This window comes from Camelus dromedarius, chromosome 2 (genome assembly GCF_036321535.1).
Source record: "Camelus dromedarius isolate mCamDro1 chromosome 2, mCamDro1.pat, whole genome shotgun sequence".
Taxonomy (NCBI): Eukaryota; Metazoa; Chordata; class Mammalia; order Artiodactyla; family Camelidae; genus Camelus; species Camelus dromedarius.
In genome coordinates this window covers 66,651,354-66,678,664 of record NC_087437.1, presented here as the reverse complement: position 1 = coordinate 66,678,664, position 27,311 = coordinate 66,651,354, and the positions used below count along the sequence as shown (strand labels likewise).

General features: G+C 43.7%; 3 protein-coding genes across 10 annotated transcripts in view; 2 read left to right on the top strand and 1 right to left on the bottom strand.

The window, feature by feature from the left end:
- The window catches only part of CD80 (CD80 molecule), a 35,409-nt gene extending 29,162 nt beyond the window's left edge, over positions 1-6,247 (bottom strand). For 3 of the 6 annotated variants that reach the window (XM_064494936.1, XM_010981579.3, XM_064494944.1), the window contains exons 1-2: positions 5,890-6,245; positions 4,483-4,796 (exon numbers count right to left, since the gene is read on the bottom strand). Coding sequence is in view for 5 of the 6 variants with exons in the window: in XM_010981579.3 (XP_010979881.2) it covers positions 4,483-4,582 (100 nt within the window). In the remaining variant the exon portion in view is untranslated. Of the gene's footprint in view, positions 1-4,482; positions 4,797-5,889 lie in introns of all 6 variants that reach the window. The other 3 variants (XM_064494932.1, XM_064494940.1, XM_010981578.3) reach the window with 3 other exon arrangements.
- Positions 6,248-16,163: 9,916 nt separating this feature from the next.
- Positions 16,164-23,963, top strand: ADPRH (ADP-ribosylarginine hydrolase). 3 transcript variants are annotated; one of them, XM_010981574.3, is made up of 4 exons: positions 16,164-16,294; positions 18,630-18,955; positions 20,145-20,505; positions 21,492-23,963. In XM_010981574.3, exons 1-4 carry the CDS (start codon positions 16,245-16,247, stop codon positions 21,904-21,906), a joined length of 1,152 nt encoding a protein of 383 aa, XP_010979876.1. In that variant the 5' UTR covers positions 16,164-16,244; the 3' UTR covers positions 21,907-23,963. The 3 variants fall into 3 exon arrangements, with proteins under 3 accessions (XP_010979876.1, XP_031311109.1, XP_064350976.1); XM_031455249.2 differs by lacking the exon at positions 16,164-16,294 and adding an exon at positions 16,311-16,656; XM_064494906.1 differs by lacking the exon at positions 16,164-16,294 and adding an exon at positions 17,166-18,541.
- The window catches only part of PLA1A (phospholipase A1 member A), a 47,501-nt gene continuing 40,361 nt past the window's right edge, over positions 20,172-27,311 (top strand). The window contains exon 1 of the mRNA XM_031455216.2: positions 20,172-20,305. The gene's annotated coding sequence lies outside the window, so the exon portion shown is untranslated. The remainder of the gene's footprint in view (positions 20,306-27,311) is intronic.

Below are 27,311 nucleotides of genomic sequence, written 5' to 3'. Positions count from 1 at the left end.
AATGTGCATAATACTATCTCCCCGACTTACTTCACATAATTTCCACAGGGGTTGTGTAACAGCTAGATGTAAAGTGTTTTGTGAACTGTAAAATGCGACACAGATTTTATTCATAGGGCTGTTCCTCTCAAGCAAAGCACCTGATGTGTTGAGTCATGCCCAGGATGAGGTGAGAATCACTGCAGTAACTGGCTGACACTTGCACTGAGTTGAATGCTCCCAGCTGGTGTGGGCTGCCCATTGGCTGCCTCTGTCTCCTGCAGTCATAGGTACCAGGGCTGGGTGGGGAGAGGAGGAGGGAAGGCAGAAACGGGAGGCGACTCTGCTCATCTCTGACGCACATGTGTGCAAACTGCCCCACCCGCACGGCATACTGGGTACACTTCACAACGTGAGTCCCCACCCCATACCCTTCCTGTCCCCTGGCCATGTCAACTCCCCACTGATAACCCTCCCAGGAGAGGGAGCTTTTTGCCAAGAAGTGTAGAGGCCACTGGTTTTAGACAAATAATGCACCTCTCAAAATTCAATACAATGGAGTATTACTCAACTAAAAAAAGGTATGAAGTACTGGTACTTACTGCAACATAAATGAACCCTGAAAACATTATGCCAAGTGAAAGAAGCCAGACACAAAAGGCCACATATTATATAACTCTGTTTGTAAGAACTGTCCAGAATAGGCATATTCATGGAGATGGAAATTAGATTGGTGGTTACCAGGAGATAGGGCAGAGGGAAATGGAGATGGACTGCTAACTGGTATGGAGTTTCTTTTAAAGAGCGATGGAAACGTTCTGAAATTAGATAGTAGTGATGGTTTCATAACATTGTGATAATACTAAAAACCACTGAATTGTACACTTTAAAATGGTGAATTGTATGTCATTGCATTAAAAAAAAAACCCAAAAAACAAAAACCATGCAGGACAACTGGGGGATACAGTAAGAAAATTTAATGTATAGCTTTAAAAGAAAAAAGAACCCAATCTAGGAAGCTATGAGTCTCCCCTAATCCCTCCAAACTGGAGGAAGGCCGTGTGGACACAGTGGCCTGGCTGCAGTGCCCATTCTATGGAGTTGAACCTCAACAGTGGTCGGTGGGCCTGCACCACCAGTTCTCCGAAAGTAGGGAGAATCACATGTGCACAGCAGCTTGTATCACCGCGTGCTATGATTACATTATTTCCCTAAGGACTTAGATGTGCTGTTTAAAGGTTTTCCCTGACTCTAAAAGAAACACACATTAAATTTAGAAAGAATGAAAACTACAGAAAAAGCATAAAAGTCACCTATAATCCCACTACCTGGAGATTTACTGTTAATGGTCTGTGTGACCCTTAACACAATGGAAGTGACCTTTTTGGACACTTCTAACTGCTTTTGATTAAATGAACTGGCATCCTCAGGGCTAGTGTGGGCCCTGGGCTGGGTGCTGGGCACACCAGGAAGCTAAGAGGTGTCAGCTCTCCAGCAGCTGGCAGATTTGAGACTCATCTCCTGATTTTTTCACATTGCTCCCAACTTTCTCTCCTTTATAGACCCAGCCTATATGCTGTTTATAAATCTGATCCCCACTTCTGTGTGTCTCTCTAAATGGTGTATCTCTAAAGTGCCTGGGGACTTGAACAGCTGACACCACAGCAGTCACAGCAAGAACCGTGGCTTTGGGGACACCTTGGCCAGCAGCATTCCGACAGAGCATACAGCAGGAGCAAGGCCCTGTGGACGGTGGCACTCTGAGGGCACTCTTCCTCCATCTCAGTGCTCCTCCTGCCATAGACCCACAGCCCAACATCTTTTCTGCATCCCTGGCCTGCTCCTACCAAAGCCCCCTCCCCTCTCCTTAGAGCTGTGTCACCCTGAAAGGACCCCGGTTCTGAGGAAGAGCTGCCCATGTTAGGACCCTTGGCCTGACAACCATTAGCTTCTGGAGCACATGAGCCCAGTGTTCGGCCTCCACAGACCAAACTAGAAGTGGAGAGCAACCCAGCGGGTCCCACCTCTGCAGGAAAGGGTCCTGGACAGCAGTGGGTGGAGACGGGTGGAAGTGCAGCTTCCCCACACAGGGCAGGAGAGGAGGGCGTAGTGTGCAGATCCCCTGTCCTGGAACAAAGGCCTCCACAGTCGTCTCCACTCTCTGCACCCAGTCTTGTCTCCCACAGGCCATGCACAGTTCACACCTTCACTCCAGTCTGGCAAATCCTCACCAGTTCTGCATCATACACACTCTCCAACCCAACCATCTCCCTCCAACTCCACTTTTTTCATCAAAGCTATCATCAAATACTTGTAAGCTACTAAATGGTTTTGGTACAATCACTCTGGCTGCACTACAAGCCATATTTTTATGCTTCAGCAACACCGTTTAAAAAAATGCCATTTAGAGCTTTACTACTAAAACTAAAGGTCTGTAGACCAGAGGCGTCAGACACCTGGGTGCTTGTTAGAAATACAGAATCGCAGACCCCTCCCCAGACTCACCTAAGCAGAAACTGCATTTAAAAATATATATACAGATTTTATTTTTTCAGAGCAGTTTTAAGTTGACCGTAAACTGAACGTAGAGAGCAGAGAGGACCCATATACCCACTCCCCTCTATGCGCACAGCCTCCTCCACCATCAGCATCCTGCACCGGAGTGGTACATTTGTGCCAGTTGATGAGCCTACACTGACACATCATAATCACCCAAATTCAAATTCCATAGTTTACATAGGGATCATTCTTGGCTCTGTACATTCAGTAGGTCTTGACAAATACATAATGACATATATCCACCATGCAGTATTTTCACTGTTCTGAAAAAATCTCCTGTGCTAGAAACTGCTTTTTAACAAGGCCCCCAGGTAATTGGCATGTATAATTAAAGTGTGAGCAGCGCTGGTATAGACCATGTTACTCCCCTGCTTACAATCCTTCCGTAGCCTCCCTGTGCCTCCAAATAACATTCATATCCCTGGACTTCCAGCCCTACGGAGTCTGGCCCCTGCCTCCCGGGGCCCTTCGGTACATAGCAGGTCTTCAGACAAAAGAAACTCATGGATTCCCTTGTTGACTTAATATAGCAACAGTAGAATCCAGATGTAGATCTAGAACAAGGTGCTTTCCTAAATATCTTTCTTTAGCCCAAAGCTCGTTTCTTTCCATTTGCCTCTGACTAATTGTCTTGGTATAAATGCTAAAGCCTTGGTTTTAATTTTCTTTTTATACTTTCTCTCTTTTTTATGATTTCTCTCTCTCTTACACACACACACACACACACACACACACACACATTTTCTAGGAAGCCTATAAATTTTCTTCTAAATTTTTAAAAACTCATTTAGACTCCCCAAAAGACTCTAGACTGTGAGTGCTGCCCCCAACTGCCCCCAACTTTCCAGAAGAAAACTAACTGTTGGAAATATAACTGTCAAATATATACAAAATTTGATGCATAAATTGTGAAACTTGAGTCATGGTTCTCTTGGTTCAGCAACAGTGTAAGACAAGTTTTACAGCTTAGGACAGAAAATGTACAACTACCAGCATCGCAGTCTTCCCTTCCCTCCTTCACCCTCCCCAACACCTTAGTTATTCTGGGACATGGCTGCAGTGCAGTGCAGACCTGTTTTAAGCAAGCAGCGCTTAAGACAAGGACCTTTGATATTTGCAGACCAGGAAACCGTGCTGGAGGCCTCCTCTTTGTTTTGGAGAAACCAGGTGGTATGCCGCTCAGCAAAAAGCAGACCTTTTGTTTGTTCTGACTTAAAAAAGTCAGAGCCACCCTGTCAGCGGGATCAGCACTTCCCTTCCCGACAGCCCTCCAAGTCCAGCACCTGAGCTGGAACAAGAGTCTCTGGAGGTCAAAATATTTTTGAAACACCTATGCAGTAAGTTAGAAATAACTTAAAATATGATTTGTGCTAAATCTGATACCACTTAATGTCAGATGTTAGTGTTGACAAAGGGCATCAGCACCTGAAGCATAAAAATCAACATCAAGAGAAAATTTTAATATTAAGAAGGTTGTACTTCAGGACTGCTTTCTTTTCCCACTTCAAATTGGAAGAAGATCATCGTTGTTCAGTTTTAGAAGCAAAGACTAGCTGTGTTGTCTCATAGAAATACAGTTTGGGAATCAAAGCCGGAAACCACTGCCCTTATCATGCCACAAAATGTAAATGAACATCTAGTGTTCGTTGAAGAGACGCAGCTCTAAGCTGTCCTTCTGAATCAGCTTCATGGTTTTGTTAAAATCATGCTGCCCCACCTTTCCTTTAAGGTCTGGGTTCTTGAGCTAACTTGGCCGCTGGCTTGCTATGCGATCAAGGGTGGGTCCTTTAACCTCTCTGTTTCCTCACCCCTAAAATGGACTGAAACGCCCTGAAGGTCCCTTCCCTCTCACAGGGCCACAGTAAGGGGCAGTGCAGAGAACACCATCTCCTTTCTCTAAACCCTGAAGCCGTGGACTCAGTCAAGTTCCTGGAAGGCGCTTACCTGAACAGAAGTAAAAGAGACCAGCCAGCACCAAGAGCTGAAAAAGCATGAGGGATGGGCGCTTGGGTGGTGGAGTTCCCCGCTTCAGTGTGTGACCCATGGCTTCTGCTGAGGAGGATGGAAAACCAAAGCAAATAATTTCAAGCCAAGTGAGAACTGAGCACCTCACAGTTAACACCCAGCAGAAGCAGAAAACAATTCAATTGCCCCACACAGAGGGTTCTCTTGTGATGTTTGCAAAAGAGGAGAGGCTGGATGGTGTACTGGGTGTCCAAACTCCTGAATATAAAAGATGGTGGATTTATATTCGCCACCTGAAAAAGAAGAAAATAAAAGTCACCCAGGAAGGAAGGCCAGCCTACCGGAGGTTGTAAAGCTTCTTAGTTGACTTCCCTAAATGAGTCAGGGATCTTAATCTGAGCAACTTCTTAATCATGGTTCAGTCTCGAGGGAAAAACAAAAGTTCGCGGAGCTCTGTGGAAGTGATCCTGCCTGTGCGTGTTCCGAGAACCAACCACAGCTCTCCCATTGCTGGATGGGATGATGAAATGCAGAGAACTCTAAGGGCCCTGGGTATCAGTGAGCCAACCCAGGAAAGCTCAGACCCTCTTCACATCATACCGAGAAGCACAAAGCATCAGGGCGGAAGCCATGGCGGGGGATTTTGTCCAAAGCAGTACTTAAGTTATGAAATAACTTTTCTTGGTATATTAACGTAGAAAAACAAGTGTCTCTATTCTCACATGCTTCTACACAAAAATATGTCTTAAAGCAGTAGAGGATCTCAATCAACAGAAAAGTGTCAGTGAAAAGGGAAGAGAAAAGACATACAGAAAACATTACTTATTTACGTTGTGTATCGTAATGTGAGAAAGCTGGGGATTTTTGTTTGTTTTGGGTTTTTTTTAGTAAATTTATCAAACTTAAGAAATAAAAGGGAAAGCTGTGCTCCCGTGTGATGCTCTCAGATTGCCACCACAGACATAGCCCAACACTACCCAGAGGATGTTTGGGACCCTCTTTGGAAACTACCCCAGAGCTAGATTCCCAGCTACAATGGATTGTTTTATCAGCCACACTCCATTTTAATCAGGATTAGCTTGGATTCACTTATTCACCAGAAATTTTATTTATTTGGAAAACTCAAATTCAGCCTACAAAATTAATATTTGCTACCATCTAGGAAATTTAAAATAACGGGCCATAACTCTGATGATGAACCTCCACGTGTTTGGGGCCGCCTCCGCCTCCTCCGGGAATAAGACCTCCCAGATGGCTCTTTGAGGGGGAGAGTTTGTGTCTTGGAGGTAAGAGTGAACGCTGTGTTTGTTCAAAATGCCGTTGGGTTCTAGGTCTACCAAGTTCTACCAAGCTGTACCATATTAAGATAATAGTAAGTGTACTTACTTGCCGAAGAACAATTCCTCTTTTTCTTGTGTTAAAAATCAAAGAATGAGGCCCCACTTCTGAGATGTTCTTTTCTTGCTGTCTCCAAAATAATGGCAAGTCACTCCGTTTTTCTTTGGGTGATATGTCACAGAGGTGGCATTTCCCCTTCCAACTTCCTTTTACTTGATAGAGAACTCTGATGTTCAGAAATACTTAAACCGGGGGATGAGCAAAGCGTCGTGTACTATTTGAGGAAGCTCCCTCTGCTGTCCTATGTTGTCAGTTACCTCCAGATGGCACAGCAAACCACACAGCTGCCCTCCCTCACTGAGCACCAGCACTGCAGCAGTCTCAAGGGGAGAGGAAACTGCACTGGGCAGCCTGAGGGAGAGGGTGGAAAGGTGCCCCATAGTGGGCGGGGCTAGCCCATCAGCTTCAGTGGTAGACAGTCTATGATGAGCCTTATGGGCTGGCTGTTTCTGTGCTGGTCTCAATTTTTGTTTTAGCACCAGAATTACCCCTCCCTAGTCATAGCCATGCCACTGCAGGAGTGGGCCATCCATTTCATGTGCAGTGGACACTTTGGGGAGAGTGTTCGGCTCACAAGGGCACCCTTTCCTACCCTCTCAGCCCTCCACCACCACCCCATTTGCAGAGTGGACTCCTGGCAGCCAAGTTGGACAGTATATCCCAGTCACTCTAACCCCAGTGGAGTAACCCTCAGGTGAACACAGTGACAGAGCCAAGGGGTGAGGTGAGGAAGATTTTAGTCCTTTTCCCCAGTTTCCAACCAGCCTGCTACTCCCCTGTGTAGAATTCTAGAGCATTCCACTGGTCAGCAGCCAACCCACACTGGTCAAGTGGATCTCTTTCACACGGAGGAGCCTGATAGCACCTTGTCTGTGCCTGCACCTTTCACAGTCTGCTTCTAGCTCTGAGGCTTTCTCTGCTGACTTGCCATGGTATGCTCTTGGAAATTCTGCACTCAAGCATATGCAACTTGGAAATATAGGAGACTTAAAACCCAGGGAGTTCCTCTTGACCAAAATTGGCTGAAAGCTGACGGAGATCTGCTCTCTCCTTTTGTCGCCCAGGTAGAGAGTTGTGAAAGACATTTCATGAGGCTTTCCAGAAGGTCCTGGTGGGATGGAGTTGGTTGCCTATAGCAGAGGCCAGCGTGGTAAGGCACCCTTGTATTGGCTGTCCTTCCTTCCCTGTTTCAAAATCCCTGTCCTGTACCACTGAACTCACATTCCCAAGAATCTAGGCCTTTGCTTCTAGCTTTGCTTTCTGGAGAACCTAGGCTAAGGCAAGAAGGACACTTTGTATGGTAGAGATACAACAGACTCCTGTCTGAAATAAATGTGTAGTAGCAGAAAGGTGAGTCGATTTATGGAAAAAAATAAAATGATAGGAGACATGGTATATGAATGTGGTAAACATTGTGAACATGGTGTAGTAATGTCTGAAATACTAACTTAAGACTTTTAGGAAACAAACTTTCCTGACAAAAATCACAGTTCGGGCTGCCATCCATCCTAAATTTTTCAGTATTAAGGCACTGAGATCCCTTTAAATAAAAAGCTGATAGAGAAGGATGACAGTTGCAGCCTCAGGGTGTTCATAGGGTGAGGAGGCATGAAAATCATCCTGAAGGAAGGGAAAGAAAGAGAGAGAAAGAGAAAGAAAGAGAAGCCAGAGCTTAGGCTTTGACCAGTCTTGTGATGGGGCAAACACAGGCCTTCACTAGACAGAATTTGTTCCAAGGCTCAGCTAATGGCCCAGCCTCAGAAAATCACTGGCTGCATTTGAGACAAATCTATGCACAAAGTGAGCGGCAGCTTATATGATGGGATCTGATAGCTCCACCTCTAAAGTAACACTCCAAGGAGGGTCCCACAGTGCCTGTACTTCCTGCCAAAAGACACATTGATGTGGCCTAAGGTAAGGTCTTTACACTGAAATCCTTGTACCCCAAGAGCACCTGCAGGTTTTCAAAGAGTATATGGGAACTGATGGTTTTAAGAGAATCCATTTCCAGGTTTTTCAGTTTCTTTATGGACACTTTCCTAAAACTTACCTGCAGTGAGAAAGACCTTGTCTTTCTCCCTATTTGAAAAGAAAGGCTTATCTCTTACCCAACTTGAATGTTACTATGGTACAAGGTCCTAAAAAGTAAAAAGCTTCAGGTGCTAAATAAAGAGACTATTTGAAATACTGATTCTTTAATCAGTGTTGCCTCCTCAAATCATTATAAGCCCAAAAGAGGGTCCTATGTCCCTCCCGTCTTGTCCATACTTTTGTAAAGGTAGAAACGTGGCATTAGAAATAAATGTATTGTAGAGTGAGGTGGAAGGGGGGATGGCAGCTTTATTTAATGAACTCCACTTCTTCTACTTCCTGTCTATTGTCCAAGACACCATTTCCCCCAAGGCAGTCATGAGGAGTGAAGAGAGTGTGGGTGAGAGATACAAAAACAGTTGACTCTACTTCATCCAGTGACAAGTTTGTGGCAGGGCTCAGTGAGTGACTGCTCTGTCCATCTTAGACTTCTTAGAATACTCAAGCTCTGTAAAGCATTCCAGGAAAGACTTTCTATGACAGGAGTCCACTGCATTTTCATCTTCTCTATTGGAGAAAAAATTCATTTACCTATGTGTCTGGGTATCAGCTGAATACTTTGAAAAATTATGAAGGAGGATGTGACAACTTCCACTTACCCCTAATAGATGAACATTATGTGTGCAAGCAAAAGGAATATATATATATATATATATATATATATATATATATACACATATATATACATATATATATATATATCTCAGAGGTATGTTCTTGTTTTATATTTTCTTGAACGTTAATTCAGATCTTAGAAGAAATTTCTTTCACTGATTTTCCCAATCTAGATTCTACTCAGTACATTTGAGAATGAAGTAAAGGTTTTATTTTTTAAACAACAGTATTACAATGTGTTGGAAATTATTTCCTTTGCAGATATAGTCACTGCTTGGTATCCTCAGGTGGGATGGGTTCCAAGATCCCCTACAGATACCAGAAGCTCTTATATAAAATGGTGTGGTAGGGTTGCAGATGCAGAGGGCTAACTGTGCTTAAAGTAACACAAAACTATAGATACCAACTTTAAAATGAGCAAAAAATTTGAAGATCATTAGATACCCTCAAATTTTAAGAGTCCCACTTAAAAACTTAACCGCCTTGGAGAAGCACACATGAACAGCCTTTGCAGTCAGTACCTTGATGTGAACTCATCAAGAGACTGGACCAAAAGGGACATGAGTCAGATAATTTACTGCACTTTCCCCTCCCCCTCCTCCTGCCTGTAAAATACAGAAAGCTTCTCTTCTAAGATTGTGTTCATCCCTCTTCCTCCCGAGACCTTGATGAAATAATACAAAAAAGATTGATTTAAAGATAGGTCCACAACTGCATTGAGAATAGGAGCGTGATGAGTGGACCAAAAATTCCTAGAGTAAATTTTTAGAAACAGGAGAGACGGTTGAGAGGATGGATGAGGCAGGGCAGAGGAAGCCCAATGACTTGTATTGCCAGAAGGAAAAAAACAGGGAAAAGAGTAAACCAGTGAAAAGTGGGCCCAAGGTTGGTGAGGAATAGAGCAGGGGATCACTGCTTCTCAGTCTAAGTTCTTCTGCCCAACTTGACGCTTTCATCTGTCTATCGTTTTGCTTTAATAAAAACAAAAGGAATTCTTTTTAAATTTGAGGGGGGATTAAAATCGTAAATTTCTGAGACACTATTGTTTATAACCCTAGAATGAGAGAGCAAGACACAAAACCTGGAAGCTGCAAAAAAAATACAGATTCAACTTCATAAAAATGAAAGCTAGCCAGTGCAAGACACCGTAGGTGAAATTAAAAGACAGTTACAGACCTGGGGTGTGGAGAGGGCCCTCCGGGTAGGCCAGTGGAGTGTAGAACCTGATGAAACTACATGGGGGAGGCTTCCCACTTGGCTTTGCCCCTGAACAAGGTGATCTCTGTAGCAACGATGATTCGATGATTCATTGTTTCCTTTCTCAGCCTTAGAGCTGTCTCACTCTCTTCATGCTGAGAAAAGCCAGGCTGAGCTGAAACTGTACCTCAGGGCAGGGCTGCGCTGGACCCCAGGCCTACCAAAGACTATTTTCATAATGAGTACTCAGGGTCCAAGGTGCTGCTGGGACAACCTAATTGCTGGGAAAATCTTTTTCCCACAGTGGACTCTGTTGCCAAGGAAACAAACCCATTATTGCATTGACAAAAACTTTCAGGAAGTTGTGATTTGGGTTTTTCTAACACAACTGGCTGCATTCTCAGCAGTGAGGAATCCTAAGAAGCTTTCTGACCTTTGTTTCAGGTCAGTTCCCCAGGGCACCCACCTGACAATCACAGCATAATTTCTGGCATGGAGTGTGGTTGCAATGACCTTCAGCCTCCCAGTGGAACCTCTCTGGCTTCTGTCTCAACTTCATTTAAACTCATCTATGTTGAGTGCACCCAGCATGGGGTGGCGGGACCTGGGTTTTAAAAGCATGTGCGCCTGAGTGGTGCCACAGTCTGCTAAAGCTGTGGAAAAGGCCATCAGTGTGAGGGCGGTCACCTCTTCCTCTTTGAACTCTGTCACACTCTTTCTGGTTCTCTGAGATGGAAATCACCAGAATTCTTCAGATGAAAAGAGAAGTGGACATTCAGAGCTAACTCTGGTCTAAACTGAGGGCTCTTTCCCTGTTGTCCAATGTCTCTCTCCCTCCTGCTTTTGGCACTTTACTCTCTGCCTGAAAACTTGACTCCACTATAACTTCCTATACCACCTTTCCCCATTCTCTTTGCCCATCCAAACATCTTCCTTCCTTAAAGGAGCATTCCAAACATCACTTCCTTGAGACGCTCTCTTTGACTCTTCTAATCCCCTTCTCTGAGTTCCTAAGGTCCATACCACTCCTTTGCCACATCAAGCCAATTCCCCCAAATTTATTAAGTACCTACTGTGTGCCTCGAACAGTGTCAAGCCTTGGGGATGCAAAAGTGAGCAGAATGGGATAGATAAGTACAAGGTGGACAGACCCTAAGAAAAGAAACAAGCAATCACAAAAAAAGACCAGGGCAACCAGGCAAATCTGAGTCTGTAGGATACTGATAGTGCCAACAAAATAGTGGGAGATATGAGCGGAAATATGACATACCAGGGCCAGGAATTATCTTTGTTATCTTTCAACATGAGTCCAAATCCTTATTGAAATATTCCATTCAGTTTCAAACTAAATGTAGAAATGGATCCAGAAAAAAGTAACAGGCAATAATAAAAAGGATATTAAACTGAGTAATTCAGAGAAAAGAGCAATCAGTGGAGAGCTGAGATTTGTTTTTAAGACTGGTCAAGTGGTCTTAAGGTTCTTAAAAATGATCCTTCACTGCCTTGAGGTATTTCTGTTTATTTGTCTTGAGCTTTTAATGGATGTTAATGCCCTTCACCTCTGTGGATGACCAAACTAGAGAAAATAATCTTAAGTTAAAGCTAAAGAACTTTTGATATTTTGGTTGTGTTTAAAGAATTTTTTTTTCTGATGAAACTGGAAAGGGCAACTTTCAAAGGAGGTTGCAGGGTCTTATTACTTGATTCTTTAAGAGAAGAACCTTGTATCCCTGAGAGATGAGGCTTCTCTGCTTGAGGGTAGGGGACTGCCCTGGAATCCTGGCCAGTTTGTGATTCTAGGATTCTGGGGATTCAGAGTCACCACAGACATTGGCCTCCTACCCACACTGTCCATCAGAGCTCCTGGCAAAGTCACTTTTTTTTTTTTTCAGTTTTCTATTTCATTTTCCTTGTTCCCTAAGAAACATAGTAAGGAGCCAACCATAAGGCAGTAGAAGAAGCCAGAGATGATTTTGGTGCTTTTATAATGGGACAGTGTAGCCGTCATGAAATCAAGCTGGACTAAATGACAGCTCAAGAGTCCAGTGAACAGCCCGTTAGAGATTGAACAGTAAGAACACACTAAGCGATTTAACTACCCCAAGGGGAAGTAACCATCTTCCTTCACCCTCCTCTTTTCTTCCTCCCCTTCCCCCAACTCCTTTCTTCCTTCTTGCATATTTTCCCCAGAAGTGAAATCATTGTGTGCCCTTTGTTTCTTATTGACGAAGTGACATAGGGGAAAATCAATCTTTAACAAAAGTCATGGTCTCCAGATTTCAAAAAAATGGAGGGGGTGGGGGGAAGGGAGTAGTCTAATTCTATGCATACAATTAAAGAGAGATTGCGTAGCCTGAGTAGAAAGAGGGGATTTACCTCTCATCAACTATTCCCAAAAAGGGCAACATTTAAAGTACACCTTGCACAGATACATTTAGCTGCTATTTGAAATATGGCCATTTGTAGCCTGATTTATACATGTCCGGCACCATAAAGAGCAGCAGAATTTAATGGGGGTGAAGAGCCTTGACAGCACCCTCACTCTGAATCCCTTCTGATCCTGAACTGATTTCTCTGGTGTCCACACGGGGAGGTTGAGGGACTCTCCAGCAGCTGTCACCACTAGGAAACCTGCCTAAACCAGCTTCCTTTGTGAAGTCTTGGTTTCAATTTCACTTTTTAGATTCTCCACCCTAAACTTCAGTTCTCTCCAAAGAGCGGTTTTAGGAATGAATGCTGTAGAGCAAGGGTGAGGAAACTGATACCTCGTCAGAGGGAGGAGGAGAGGTTAAAAAGATGAGAGCACCAAATTTCCCCTGACTAGGTTTTTTCTTTACCCACAGTCTAATGGATTCTTCTAGAAACACAAATGAGAGCAGATCCACGTAGGCTAGACTAGGCTGACCCTAGTGGAATGATTGTGGAGCAGAGGCTGTATGAGAGAAGAAAGAAACTGAAGCAAGGCTCCCCAGGTGTTCGGTTTCAGGAGTGGTCACTTTCTATTCCCTGGAAGCTGTATTCTCACCTACTGAGAGCCAACCTTGTGAGCAGTGAAGTTCCACAGGACTGAAGGTCCATTGCAGACCCAGGAAAGGGAGCCTGGGGACTAGGCTGCCAGCCGAGCTTCCCTCCCTGTGGGAAATCCCAGCAGGACTGGGAGAAGCTGAGCAGTGGAGGCCATTTAGTGAAAAAAATGTACCAAAGAAGGTTTCAAAATCTATGTGGATATCCAGATCAAAGGCTGGGAAATCACGACTTACAGAAGCAAGCACAGCACTTGTGGAGGCATGAAGGAAGAGGGGAAGGAGGAACATGGACTTCCCCTAGGTCTGTTTCTGTTCTGCTTAGAAGGACAGAAGCCACTGCCAGCTCCTTAAACATCTATTTGTAGCCACTGATCTCTTTTGCATCTCCCTGTACAGTGTCTTCATCCCCACTTTCTACCATATTGATCACTGCCTGCTTATTAGAATTACAGCACATGTCAGATTTTTCTTTAAATACTACTTCTATACTATCATCAAGTGGAGGCCTCTTTTGGAAGGAGCATGAAATATTTTAAAAATCGAGCTCAAGAGGTTCAGAGTGTTCATGGAAATCAGTATTTAGTCTTTCACCTGAGGAACTCTCTTCAATTCACTGGGCCTGTTTCCTCACTATAAAGTGACAGGTTGTGCAAGTATCCCTTCTGATGTTGACCTTTTTTGATTTAAAGTTTGCTCTTATGTACATGTGTATTCTACTTTTAAAAAGTACTTTGGGACTAGGGGCCAGACAGCCTGTTTTCCTTGATAAGCTGATCTTTGAGTCTTCTTTCCTAGCTTTCTTTAAAATCCTCCAGGAGGATACTAGATTTCCCTTGTGCAAATCTGGTACTCAATCTTAGAGATAAGTTTAGAAAGACTCAGTAAAACAGGAAAGGAGAAAGTTTAAAACCGTGACCACATTCATAACCCAGTGAACAGGCTTGACTGGAAAATAATTCATGCCTCAGCAATGAAGTGGGATGGAGCAACTGTGCATCATTGAGGAAGAAATGTCAACCTAAACTTGCATCTTTGCTTTTACCTTTTTTTTTTTTTTTAATAAATCTTTGCTTCTCCTGTGTTCTGTTTGGGTTATTTCTGGACATCTGAAAATTTTAGTTTGTCTTCTTAATTATTCTTCAGATATAATTTTCACTGGATGCCTTCTCTGAATGCTCTAAGCTGATAATGTCTCTCTCATATTTGCTGACCTTGTACCTTGACCATTCTCCTTTGTTAGTGCTCATGCCCTAATATCATTATACCCTTTTAGTGTATAGTCTCCTCTGTTAGTGTGATTCTTGCCTTACCTCTGTAACTGCAGGGAGTGCCTAGCACATTTTATATGCTGTATTAAGGTTCTCCAGAGAAACAAAATCAATCCATTTATGGAGAGAAAGACTTAAGGAATTGGCTCATGTGATTGTAGATGTTGGTAAGTTCAAAATCTGCAGGATAGGCCAGCAGGCTGGAGACCCAGGTTAAGAGCTGATATTACAGCTCCAACTAAAGACAATCTACTGGCAGAATTCCTTCTTCTTTGGGTGAGGTCAGTCTTTTTTTCTATTAAGGTCTTCAAGTAAATGGGAAAGGCCCACTTACATTATGGAAGATAATAGGCTTGCTCCAGGTCTACTGATTTCACTGCTAATTTCATCTTTAAAAGACCTTCCCAGAAATATCTAGAAAATTGTTTGACCACCTATCTGGGTACTATTTTCTAGCCAAGTTGACACATAAAATTAACCATCACAGATGCTTACTAAGTCTTCTGAGTTGAACTGATGATACAAGATACGTGAATTGCTGCTTTTGGCTTCCTATTTCTCCTGGACTAGCTTTCTTCTATTTTCTTCTCAAAAGACTTTTGAAAAGCCCCTATTTCATTTTCCCCCCACTTAATTCATTTTAACAAATGTATATTGAGATCCTATCTTGTGGTATGTTTTCCTTTGAAAGTTTTTGTCATTTTGTATCTGCTAGAGAGTTCAAGGGGCCCTGTCTATTAACCATTTATTGTAGCTCTCTCTTTTTTTAATTTTAGCTCTCACGGTTTAACTAGCCATGGTATTACACATTCAGGCCCATGAAGTGGCAAAGATTTATTTAATCCCCCGTTTTTAAATTATCTATACTTCTGTTTTCCTTCTGTTGAACCAGCCTTGGCCATGGTGTGGTTGAAGAGGAACTGAACATCAGAGCCTCATATTTCTTTGTATCAACGTGAAAGGGAGTTTATCCTAGAGCATTATGTTATTTGAACATCTGGAATCAATTATAGTAATAATACTATTACAAATCACAGAGAGGAATACTTACAATGTAAAGCTCAGTGGTTTAAAAAAAGATGTAAAATGTATACACAAAATGATGTGATTTTTTTTTTAAAAAGTGCATAAAATAAAGACTATAAGTATTTACAATATGAGTGGTAGAATGTGGATAGTTACTATTTTTTCTGTTTTCTAAAATTTCTTTATACACATAATATACAAAAATTCTTATTGTGAAAGATTAAAAGTTCCCCCTTATCTCTATCCCTACTCCCAGAAAACTCTATTAGCCTTTTAAGTGATAATCATTATTAATTCAATGTGTATCCTTTCAGTCATTTTACACACACACACACACACACAGAGCTCTTTTTTTTTTACATAAATAAGATCTTGTATATTCCTCCTTGTAAAATTTGATTTTTTTTAACTTAAGCTCTTCCCTTGTGAGTCTAATTATTTACCCAAAGTCTTCTGATTTAAATAAATGTCTACTTTTTAAAAAATTTCCATAATTACGCCATAATTTAGAAGAAGGAAACTCATTCTCCCCTGTAAACAGATACTGGGGTTATTTCCAATTTTCTGCTATGAGAAACAACTCCGGAAAGAAATCCAGGAATCTTTGTGCACACATGAGGGTATTTTTAAAAGCGAGCTTCCCAGAAGCTTTCACAGCTTTTCTACTGTAAGTATGCATTATTTTTATCATCCAAAAAATTTTATTAAAAAACAAAAAATATGTCAATAGACTAAAGTGAGATCAAGCCCTGAAAGCGGGGTGGTGTCAAGGCCCAGCATTCACCTGATACATAGTAAGGGTTTAATATCTGTAGCCAGAATGATAGGCACAGCAAATTAAAATTCTAGAGACGTACATAGAATATCTGCACACAGTGATTCTAATTCTTGTAAGGTGATATTATTAATTTATTCAGACAAAAATACCCTTAGTTTTTCTTTGCTTGTATTTACTATCAGGATGAAAATTTTCCATTCTGCTACCAAATAAATGACGAGAGTTAAAATTAATTTAATCCTAGCAACCACCCTAAGAGGTAGTGGGTACTATGGGCGGGGACTCAGAACCGTGACAACGGCGGCGGACGCACTTAGAACCCTTCTCCAGGATTAGGGCGCCATGTCGTTCGGGACGCGAGGAAAGGCCGAGGCGTCCACCTGGGATCACGCGTGAGTTCCGATAGTCTCACGAGAGGTGTGGTCGAGACCCGCGCCATTTCGCGGCGCGCGGTGCTATCCCGCGCCCTCTGGAGCTAAGGGGGCCGGTGACGCTGGCGCTGCCGCCCGCCCCGTCTGGGCCCAGAAGGCCGCTGTGGTGCCGGGAAGCGCTTTCGCGGTCCCGCAACTCGCTCGAGCTGAGGTCCGCGAGCCTGCAGACGCCAGGCACTTGTCCACGGTCCGTTGAACCTGGACGCGGTCCTTGAGCGCGGCGGCGCGCTCCGCCTCGGTGCCCTGAGCCTCTCTGCACCCCGAACAACGGGCGCCCCGCCCTGCTGTGGGCGCGCGTGCGCTGCACCCCCTGCAGCCACCAGGTACCCCTCCCCGCTGTCGGCCACCACGCTCGCTCCCCTCCCCACCCTCCCCGTCCGGTCTCCCGCGCGCTTTCCCCGCTCCCTCTCCCTCGGCGACCCGGTATACCCCTCCCGCGTCCCTCGGGCTCTCTCCTACCCCGCGGTGACCTGGGGGCCACCTCCCACCTCCTTCTAGGGCTGGGCGTGTCTCCCCACCACCACCACCACCACCAAAAGAAAAACAAAAAAAGCAGAGGGCTGTCGGGAAGCAGCTTACTAGACCTCTGTTTTGAATTTATAATTCCTATGTGAGACTGTAAACTGTAAAAAGTAACAGCGTTCTGAGAGCGGGAGGCCAGAGCGGTGCGTGTAAAAGCTAAAGGAAGTTTTCCAACAGAATGAGTTGGTGATCTTACCCCAGCCCGGCTCACAACTCACAAAAACACACATTCTGATGAAACCAGAAGGAGTTACAGAAAGGAAGCTGAGGACTTTGGGAGAGGGTACGGGGGGGGGGGGGGGGTTAAAAGTTGGTCCTCAGAAGCCAACTAAGTTTGGTCTCTGACGCTCTCAGCACAGGACGCATCCCAGGCTGTATCTGTAATTTACACAGTACAATTTACTGTGGGAAAACATAGGTCCAGGATGAGTGGCTTGTCCATAGTCACACCTGATTTTGGGCAGAGCTAGGACTATTAGCCCAGAACTCTAGTTCCTAGGCATCATTTATGAACAATACAATATGTAAATAACATTTTATAGACACCTTTTTTGAGCCAAGAAACTCAGCATGATCAGTAGTGATCTGTTCAGTCTTGACTTACTTAACCCTGAGGAAATAGGGTTTAGCTAAGTGGAGGCAGAGAAGGCAGATCTTGGGTGGGGAAAGAGCTTGAGCTGAGGGGAGAATGAGCAAGTCCACCAGCGTGTAAAAGTGTTTGCCTGGCCTGTGCAAGTGGAGTGGATGAAAGAGTAGGGGCAGACGGTGGAGGGCTTTGAATATGAATGCTGCAGGCAGTAGGGCGCAGTGGGGAACTGGAAATGCACCTACAGGGAAACCAGCACTTAACCAGGAACTAGGTTCATGTATTAGCTGAGAGCCTAAGACTCCAGAAGTCAGTCATTTAGAAGGAAAACAATTTAAATATTGCTGTGGAGAGGAAGATTGTGGAGAGGAAGTATTTTAGTTCAATTAATAGAAAAATCCTTTTCCCTGGTTGTGTGTGAACAATAAAAATACTGTTTACTATCTGCTAAGCACTGTTTTAAGTGCTTTATAAAAATTAATTCATTTACTCCTCACAGCAAACCCACGAGGTTGCCACTGCTTTACAGATTGTAGAAGGTGAGGCACAAAGAGGTTGCTCAAGCTAAGTAGGTCTGTGCTGAGGCAAAGTGGACCAGAATCAGACTTGGGTCCCAGGGCTTCCATTCATTGGTTGTGTGAATTTACCTTCTCTGAGCCTCATTTTTCTTAACAGTGAAATGCATACTGTAATCCCTGCCTACTAATGAGACAGAGAATATGCAGGTCTTTTGCAAACAGGGCATTGTGATACCAGTGGAAAGTTATTATTTAAGTCAAGGAGGAATGCACTTCCAAGGCCAAATTCAGATTTAAAAAAGAAAATGACAAGCTTGGTTGACTTGTAGAAGTTAGTGGGCTGGCCGTTCATGGAGAGGCAAAGGTGGAGTCATAGTTAGAATTGTGGACTTTGGAGTCAGATGGACCTAAGCTGGAGTCCCTTCCTTGCCCCTTATTAGCTCCGTAACCTGAGACAATTCACTTAACATTTCTGGTACTGCGTTACCTTGATTTACTCATCCATAAACTAGGCCTTTTCCACTCTTCATAGAGCAGCTGTGAGGATTAAATGAGATGCCCTTAATACAGTGCCTACAAAGAGTGAGTACTCAATAAAATATAGATAAAGCTAATATTTTTTCTGATTTTTCTTTCTCCTCATCTTTTGTGTGTCTTAATATTCCCTCAGAGACAGCCTCACCATGTGTGGGGGACTAATCGAGAAGTATGTGGCTGCCATGGTGCTGAGTGCAGCTGGAGATGCCTTGGGGTACTTCAATGGGAAGTGGGAGTTCCTCCGGAACGGGGAAGAGATTCACAGGCAGCTGGCCCAGCTTGGCGGCTTGGATGCCATAGATGTGGAGAGATGGAGAGTCAGTGATGACACAGTGATGCACCTGGCCACGGCAGAAGCACTCCTGGAAGCTGGCAACGTCTTGAACTTGGCTCGCCTATATTCCCTCCTTGCTAAGCACTACCAAGACTGCATGGGAGACATGGACGGCCGGGCACCAGGTGAGAGTAGCCAGAGGCCGTCTTGGGCAGGTGGAGAATAAAGCAAGCCCAAGGAAGCGATTAAAAATGTTGATTGAGATTAAATATCAAGGAGACATTAGTTTTTATAGTTGTGATAAAAATAGAAAAAACCTTAATGTTTTTGTAATTTATTATGGTGACACATCTGCAGACATTTAAAATTATGCACATAAATATTTACTGACCTGGAAAGATATTATGTATTAAGCAAAAAAAAAAAAAAGGTAGATTACAAAACACTATGTATCTTATAAATCCATTGTCATCAAAAGTATGTGTATACTTCTGTTGGGAGAGGTATGGAAGAATATACACAAAGATGTTAATAATTGTGTCTGGGTGATGGGAGTATTTATAGTTCCTTATATCCTTTTACTTATCTGTAGTTTTTAAGTTTTCTGTAATAAATGAGTGTAAAATTTTTTTTTTTCTTTTTAAAGGAGTCTGGAAAAGGTCTTGTAGAGACTCCTTTTCTGTTTCCAGGTCTGCTCACAAGTGGTTCTTGCTCACTTTGGGAACTTGTTACAGCATCTTGGGCCACCAGCTGATGTGAATTACCTTTTCCATAGCTTCTCCGGTGTTAGTTTGAGCTGCCATAACAAAATACCACAGACCGGGTGGCTAAAACAACAAATAATAATTTTCTCACTGTTCTGGAAGCTAGAAGGGATCCAGGTGTCAGTTTCATTTCTTCTGAAGGCCTTTCTCTTTGGCTTGTAGATAGTTTCCTTCTAGCTGTCTCCTCTCACAGCTCACATTCTTGGTATCTCTTTGTGTATCCCAATTTCCTCCTCTTACTGGGACACCTGTCAGGTTGAATTAGGGCCCACCCTAACATTCTCATTTAACTTTATCACTTTTTAAAAAGCCCTACCTCCAAATACAGGCGCATTCCAAAGTCCAAGGGGTTAGGGCTTCAACATATGAATTTTGGGGAACACAGTTCAGCTCATAATACCTCCTGATGAAAGCTTCCCCCTCATACACCCAAGGGTCTCAGGTGTAAGTAAGTCACAATGTTGGCTTGGGGTTTGGAGTTTGGGCGCATTCATGATCACACTTCATAGTTTTTCTGTCAAAGAAAGCTGGAGACAGGGCTTGGTTTTCTCCTCCTGTGGGGCCTCTGCTTTGGTTACACTGACCCCATGCCCTACCTGGCTCTTCCCAGGGGGTGCCTCAATGCAGAACGCCATGCTTCTGGAGCCAGACAAAGCTAATGGCTGGAGGATTCCCTTTAACAGCCATGAGGGCGGCTGTGGGGCTGCCATGCGGGCCATGTGCATCGGTCTTCGGTTTCCCCACCGCAGCCAGCTGGACACCCTGATCCAGGTGAGCATCGAAAGTGGCCGGATGACCCACCACCATCCCACAGGCTACCTGGGAGCCCTTGTGTCTGCTCTTTTTACAGCCTATGCTGTGAATAGCAAGCCTCCCCAGCAGTGGGGGAGAGGACTGATAGAGGTGCTACCGAAAGCTAAAAAGTACATTGTCCAATCAGGCTACTTTGTGGAGCAGAATCTTCAACACTGGTAAGTTTGTAGGTACACTCTCCTGCTAGAAAATGATTGAATCTGTGCACGCATGTGCATGCACGTGTATGCCTAAAACTCATAGAATGTAGCAACTGTCATGGTTCTCACTGTCCAGTTTTGTCATCCACTGCGCCCAGCCCCTCCCACCTGCTAAGGATTTCAGTCCCAACAGTGGTGGCCACCAAGTAGCCAAGTGAAGACCTCAGTGCTTCCCTTATGTATAGGAATCCTGTTCCGTATTACAGCTTTCTATAGTTTTTGTGGCTGGCTGTTCTTTACCGAGGTGAACTTTCCTGCTCATTTCCTGGAATTTGTCTTTTCAGTGTTGTCTTGACACACAATATTTTGAAATCCTTTGTTAAAATGCCTGAGAGATAGGTTTTTCCACCAGCTAATTAATAAGTGATAAGGCCACATCTTCCCCTTTTTGTGAGTTCACTTCAGATTGCCTTTCTTAGAATAAAAAGGTCCAGAGGCTTTCTGCTGAAATCACCCATGGTCATGAAGTTCCAAAATTCCCTCTTGAAAAAAAAAATATAACTATATAAGGATATGATGTATTAATTAGGTTGATGGTAGTGCTCTTTTCACTGTGTATGTATGTCAAATGATCACATACACCTTAAATATGGACAATTTCTGTTAAGAAAGTAATACAAAATAAATGATAACATACATAATGACAGACTAAATAAAGTTCCCCCTTGAAAGTTGACACTTGACATGATTCTCAACTCAGGAAAAACAAACCTTTATTTCTGACCTTTTACTTGTGTTATCAAGGCCTTATATTATTCCTTAGCAAAAATTTATCGAATGAATGTCACTTAGAGCTCATTTTGATTTTTTTATATCGTATGATGTTAGTACCAGAAATTGAAGTCATCTTGAAATTTTCCCTGTTCACATATCTACCTGGTACCTTTCCTAATGGCTTTTGACTCTATTTTTTTAATTGACTGCAGATGTTTTCCTTCCTACAGGTCTTACTTCCAAGACCAATGGGAAAAGTACCTAAAACTCAGAGGGATTTGGGATGGCAAATCAGTCCCTACCTTCCCCAAGCCCTTTGATGTGAAGGAGAGGGATCAGTTCTACACCTCCGTGAGCTACTCTGGCTGGGGCGGCAGCAGTGGACATGATGCTCCCCTGATTGCCTATGATGCCATTCTGGCTGCAGGAGACTCCTGGAAGGAGCTTGCCCACCGAGCCTTTTTCCACGGTGGAGACAGTGATTCTACAGCTGCCATTGCTGGCTGCTGGTGGGGAGTGATGTATGGTTTTAAAGGAGTGAGTCCTTCCAATTATGAGAAGCTAGAATACAGAAACCGGCTGGAAGAGACAGCTAGGGCTTTGTATTCTCTTAGGTCAAAGGAAGATACTGTAATTACCCTTTAGGGAGAAGTGACATTCATTTCTGGTGGTTTCTCCTCTTGTGTAGTCCCTTTTCTGTTCAGTTTCATTTTTTTCAAAGTCAAGAGTCTTAACCTTGTACTCAGGGAATTTTGAGATGATAGTCCCTTGGGCACCTGAAGCTCAGTCTTTCCAAACTTATCCTGTCCTCCTTACCCTGCCCCAGATCTATCCCTCTTATCCCGAGGAGTCTTTTTTTTTTTTTTTTTGTAAGCACTTGTCACCACCGGAAATTATATTTTTTACTTGTTTGCTTACTTGATGATTTTCGGTGTCTGCAGTAAGCTCATTGAAGTCAGGGACTTGATGGGCCTTGCTCATGGTTGGGCCTGTAGCACCCAGAACAGTCCTCGCACAGGCAGGCATTAAATGATTTTCGCTGGCTGTCTGGATGTGAGTGGTGGGGAGAGGTGGAGTGGGGCAGCCAGTGGTACAGTCTCGGCTAGGAGATGGACTTCCTCCCTGAGAAGCTGCTTCTGTTCTGGGCCATCCTGGGCAGGAAGCAGTAAAGAGTCTGTGGGTTGGAGAGCTGTCCCGTTGCCCCTTTCAGACAGTTGAGTCGCACTGCTGAGTAGAAACACACTCTCCTTAAAGAAACAGGGTTTCTCCTTTCACCCAGGCACTTGCAGGCTTCCTTATTCCAGATCAAGTTCTCTAGCTGTTCAGGAGAGGTGTCCCCATTATCAGCCTCTTTTTTTTTTTTTTTTAAATAGAGGTACTAGGAAATGAACCCAGGACCTTGTGCATGCTAAATATGTACTCTACCACTGAGCTACGTCCACCCCACCTCCTGAAGAGTCTTTATCTCAGTTGATGGGGTCAGCATCTCCCAGATTAAAAATCTTGTAGCCTCGTATCTGAGTCTTCATTTTTTTACCAGCTAATCTTTCACCAAGTTTTTTCTATTTGTTTCAGGTTAAGTTCCCAAAAGTGGACTCTGAGACAAGGACTTGAGTGCAAATAGTTTATTTGGGAGGTGATTCCAGGAAGCACTGTTAGGAGAATGGGGAAGTGAGACAGGGAAGGGAGGGGAGCCAGGAAAAAGTACATTAATGAGCAGGTTACCACTGTGGGCAGTTGGGACTTAGACCATCTGGGTCCTCTGCCCAAGGCATTCAAGAGTTGTCTCACCTGAGGGGCAAGCCGACCTGGGGTGTTTATCCACTGACTTCCATCTGACGTTGATTGAGGAACACTTCCAGAGATGCTGACTCCCTGGTGCTTCCTGGCCTTCCTCTTGTGGAATCCAAACATGAGTGTCTTCAGGTAGAGACTCAGATATGCTTGCAGTGGCAAGCTGTATGGTGCATGGGAACAGTGAGAAGTGTATGTGGGGTCCCAGTATCATCTGCTAGAAGGTTCTACCTCCTAAATATCCTTCAAACCTGTCACCTCTTTTACCTTGTTGCACCAAGTAGTTTTCAGCTGGATTTCTGCAATCCAGGCTATTCAGGTCGGGAGATGCTGCTCCTAGCTGCACCCCGTACTTTCCTGGGCATGGCATTTGACATGGGGTCTGTTTTGTTGTTGCCTGTTTGCTTGTCTTTATTCTCCTCCAGAGAGAACTTAGCATGGTGCCTGGGCACACAGGAGATACCTATTCAGTATATATTAAATGAATGTTGCTTATTAGCCTCCTGTCTGGTGCCTCTAATTCCAGTCCTACCTTCCTCATTGCCATCCAGAGTGATCTTTTCAAATACACAATGGTCATGCTGCACTTCTAAGCATGTTCCAATGACCACTCACCCCCTCTCTTCATTTCTTGGTGCTTTTCCCACTCTTTTTCCCCTGGTAAATTCTTACTCACCCTTCAAGCCCCACCTCAAGCAGCACCTCTTAGATGGCAGCCACTCTGACTGTTCAGGCCCTTTCTCACTACCCCGACAAGCCTTCTGTCCCCACACTGTCCTGGTGTGTGGTGATCGTGTGCCTTTTGGGTTGATCTCAAGCTGCTTGTGAGGGACTGTGTCTCATTCCTTTTGTGGCCTCCCTGTCTGGCCCATTAGCGACATTAAATAAATATTTACTTTGAAAGTTCATCAAGTTGTGTTGACGTGAATGCTTTTAACATGCAGCATGTGTTTCAGACACCCTGTACTTCCAGATTGCCAGGAGTGACCTGTGTTGGCCTATGAGACATGGAGGGCTTGATGCTTCAACCAGGCCTGTATGCTGAGTTAAATGAGACAAAGTTCTCAAGTATGTATCTGAAGCAGGACTCCAGCAAAGGCGTGGCATTTATCTTTCTTTCATACATAAAGGGAGAAGAAGATTCCAAAGCTTTTTTTCTGGCTCAGAAAACTCATATATACTTAAATACTTCACAAAACAAATGTGTTTTAAATGTTACAACTAGGACAATAGATTCTTCAGCAGGGCAGTCAGAATTGTATTCTTTTGGAGGTGGGGGTTTATCATTTATACAACATGGTAATAACATCTTAAATTCAGATGTACAAGATAACTCCTTTGTAGGAATATTTTGAGGACAGCTTTAGAATAATAGAAAACAGTATATACATTTTTACACAAGATTCTTGAGCAGAAGACTAACATGGAGACTCCTGTGACTTTTTAATTTTCCATTTGATAAAAACTGACATTGTAATGCGTAATTGCGTGTGCTTTTCTGCAGCTGTAGAAGAGGAAACATTTTCGCCTTGTCTTTCTGGGGTTTCTTTTATCAGTAGTCAGGAGAGCCTACAGTTTCAAGGCCGAACACTAGAAATCTATTAGCACTGACCAAACAGCAGAAGTGAGATGCCTAAACCTTACAATATAGAAAAGGGAAGAAGAGTATTTTAACAAGTAGAATCTAGGGCATGACTTGTTTTATCTCTGTAACTGGTTTGGTGAATGGTCTGAATTTAGTGAGAAGCAAACATGAAATTATTTTCTTTTCCTCCAGCTACTGCCTTCATACATACTCTGTGGAAGCTGCTTTTCCTGCCCCTTAGTGTCATCTTTACACAGTTTTTGGTCTTTGGAGGGGGCTGGTATTAAAAACTCAATCCAGTCCATCCCAGTGAAGTTTTAAAAATTTTAAGCTTTATCCAGGTATAAATGACATAGAAAATCGTAAGATATTTAAAGTGTACATTGTAGTGATTTGATACACGTATATATTGTGAAAGGTTTTCCTTCATCTAGTTAATTAACATATCCATCACTTCACATATTTATCTGTTTTTTTCGGTGAAAACATTTATGTTCTATCTTAGCAAATTTCAGCTACACAATATATAGTGTTATCAACTATAGTCACTATTTTTACATTAGGTATTCAGACCTTATTCATCGTATAGCCAAAAGTTTGTACCCTTTTACCAACCTCTCCCTATTTCTGTCACCACTACCCCCACCCCCCAGCCCCTGGCAACTACTTTTCTACTCTATTTCTATTAGTTTGGCTTTGTTTTTTTAGATTCCACATATAAGTGGTATCTTGTAATACTTGTTTTTCTCTGTCTGGCTTATTTCACTTAGCATAATGTCCAAAGGTCCATATGTTACCACAAATGGCAGGATTTCCTTCTTTCTCATAGCTAAATAATACTCCATTGTATGTATGTACCAAATCTTTATCCATTCATCTGTTGACGGACACTTAGGTTGTTTCCCTGTCTTGGCTATTGTGAATAATACTGCAGTAAAGGAAAGAGAGGAGGAAGAAGAAAGCTGCTGTGTGTCAGGCAGTTCACCAGAGCCTGGGGCACAGCTACCTCTTTGGGGCACAGCTACCTCTTTGATACCCCGTTTTCATTTCCTTTGGGTATGTACCCAGAAGTGGGAATCCCAGTTCAGTTTAATCAATTCTAAGACTTTAATAACTTGCCCTCTTTCTTTCCCACTACAGTCAGTCCCAAGCCAAGGGGCTTAGAGGAGAAACGGGGACATGGATGCCTCTTTCATTCCTCCCCTCCCTCTTTTGGGGTTCCCTGTCCCTCTCCAGTGTTGCCCTGAGACCACCCTCTTCAGTAGAGCATTGGTGGGAAAGGCTCAAGCTGGTTGTCTTCTGAGGGCTCCACTCATCCTGAGGGAAACTCATCCTTCCTGGTCACATCCACCAGTGCAGTGCAGTGCAGTGCAGGCTGTCCCACCTGCTGTTCTCTCTACATACCCCCCATCCCTCTCACAGAGGACAGATCAGGCTGCTCAGCAGACAGCCAACTTGGAAGTAGATGCCACTGTCACCTTCACGTGGTCACCGTCAGTCTGAGCTGGTAGTTCCCCCTCTTTTGGCTTGTTGTGAGGGTGAGGTAGAGCACCGCCTTTCCTCCCCTTTCAGGGAGGGAAGGAAAACTCCTACAGAATATGATTCTCATGATTTTTCCTTCAAAGTGCTGATTTTCAGCTGGGGGAGGTGGGGAAGGGAAGTCGGCCTCCTAGTAAGCCCTACTGGAATTTGTCTTTCCATGTCCTTCCAGTCTCCTTAGGGCGTGGTGGTGGGGGTGCATGTTGGGGGGAGGGGGTGATGGGAGGTAGGAGGGTGGAGTCTTAGCGGTTTTTGTTTTCCAGTGTGAAACTTCAGTCACCATCGGAGACAACAGAGAATGTCTCTTTAAAGATCCTATTATGTTTACTTTGCAAATTCTCACTCTTCATCATAGTCACACTTCAGACTCTTTTTTTCTCAGAACTCAAAACCTCCGCTCCACTTTACTCTCAGTTGGCAACCTTGCTTCCTACTTCTCTGAGGAAATACAAGCAGTCAGAAGAGAACACCTGCCACACCCATCCACCCTTTCCCACACCCGCATTTGAGCTCCTGGACTGTGTACTTTCCCTCCCGCTGTGACTCTGAGTGCTGGGCTATGTGCATATGTGAGAGATGGGGAGAAGGAGGGAGGATGAGATTGAACAGAGAAAAGAGATAACAAACTTAATGATATACATAATGTTAGAGTAAATTTGAAAGATGACCTGAATGACAGTATGAGTTTGTCATGCTAATCAAGTTAACATACGTGTACTGAAAAACAGAATAGGTCATGAGTAACATTACAGGGATTAATGATATCCTTTGACATGCTAGATGACTACTACATTTGCTTTCTTTGTTACCTCTGATTGCTAGACGTTCTCTAGAAATCTTGGCAGTATACACCTTTTAAGATCTGTAAAATTAGCATTGGCCTCATCTGCCCTTCTCCAAGTTTCTCCAGCTACCACATTCTCCATTTACTCTTCTGCCTCTCCAGGGCAAGTAAATGTGCGTCTTTTTAAAACAGCCAGAGCTGCTAGGGGTGTGAGGGAGGGAATGGAGACTGATGATTTCACAGTCAACCATCCCAGTGGATCAGCTCCCCAGGGAATAAAGTTTGGTTAAGTATCCAGGGGTCATCCAGACAGGGCAGAAGGGGCAGCCTTGCCATCATTTTCTCATG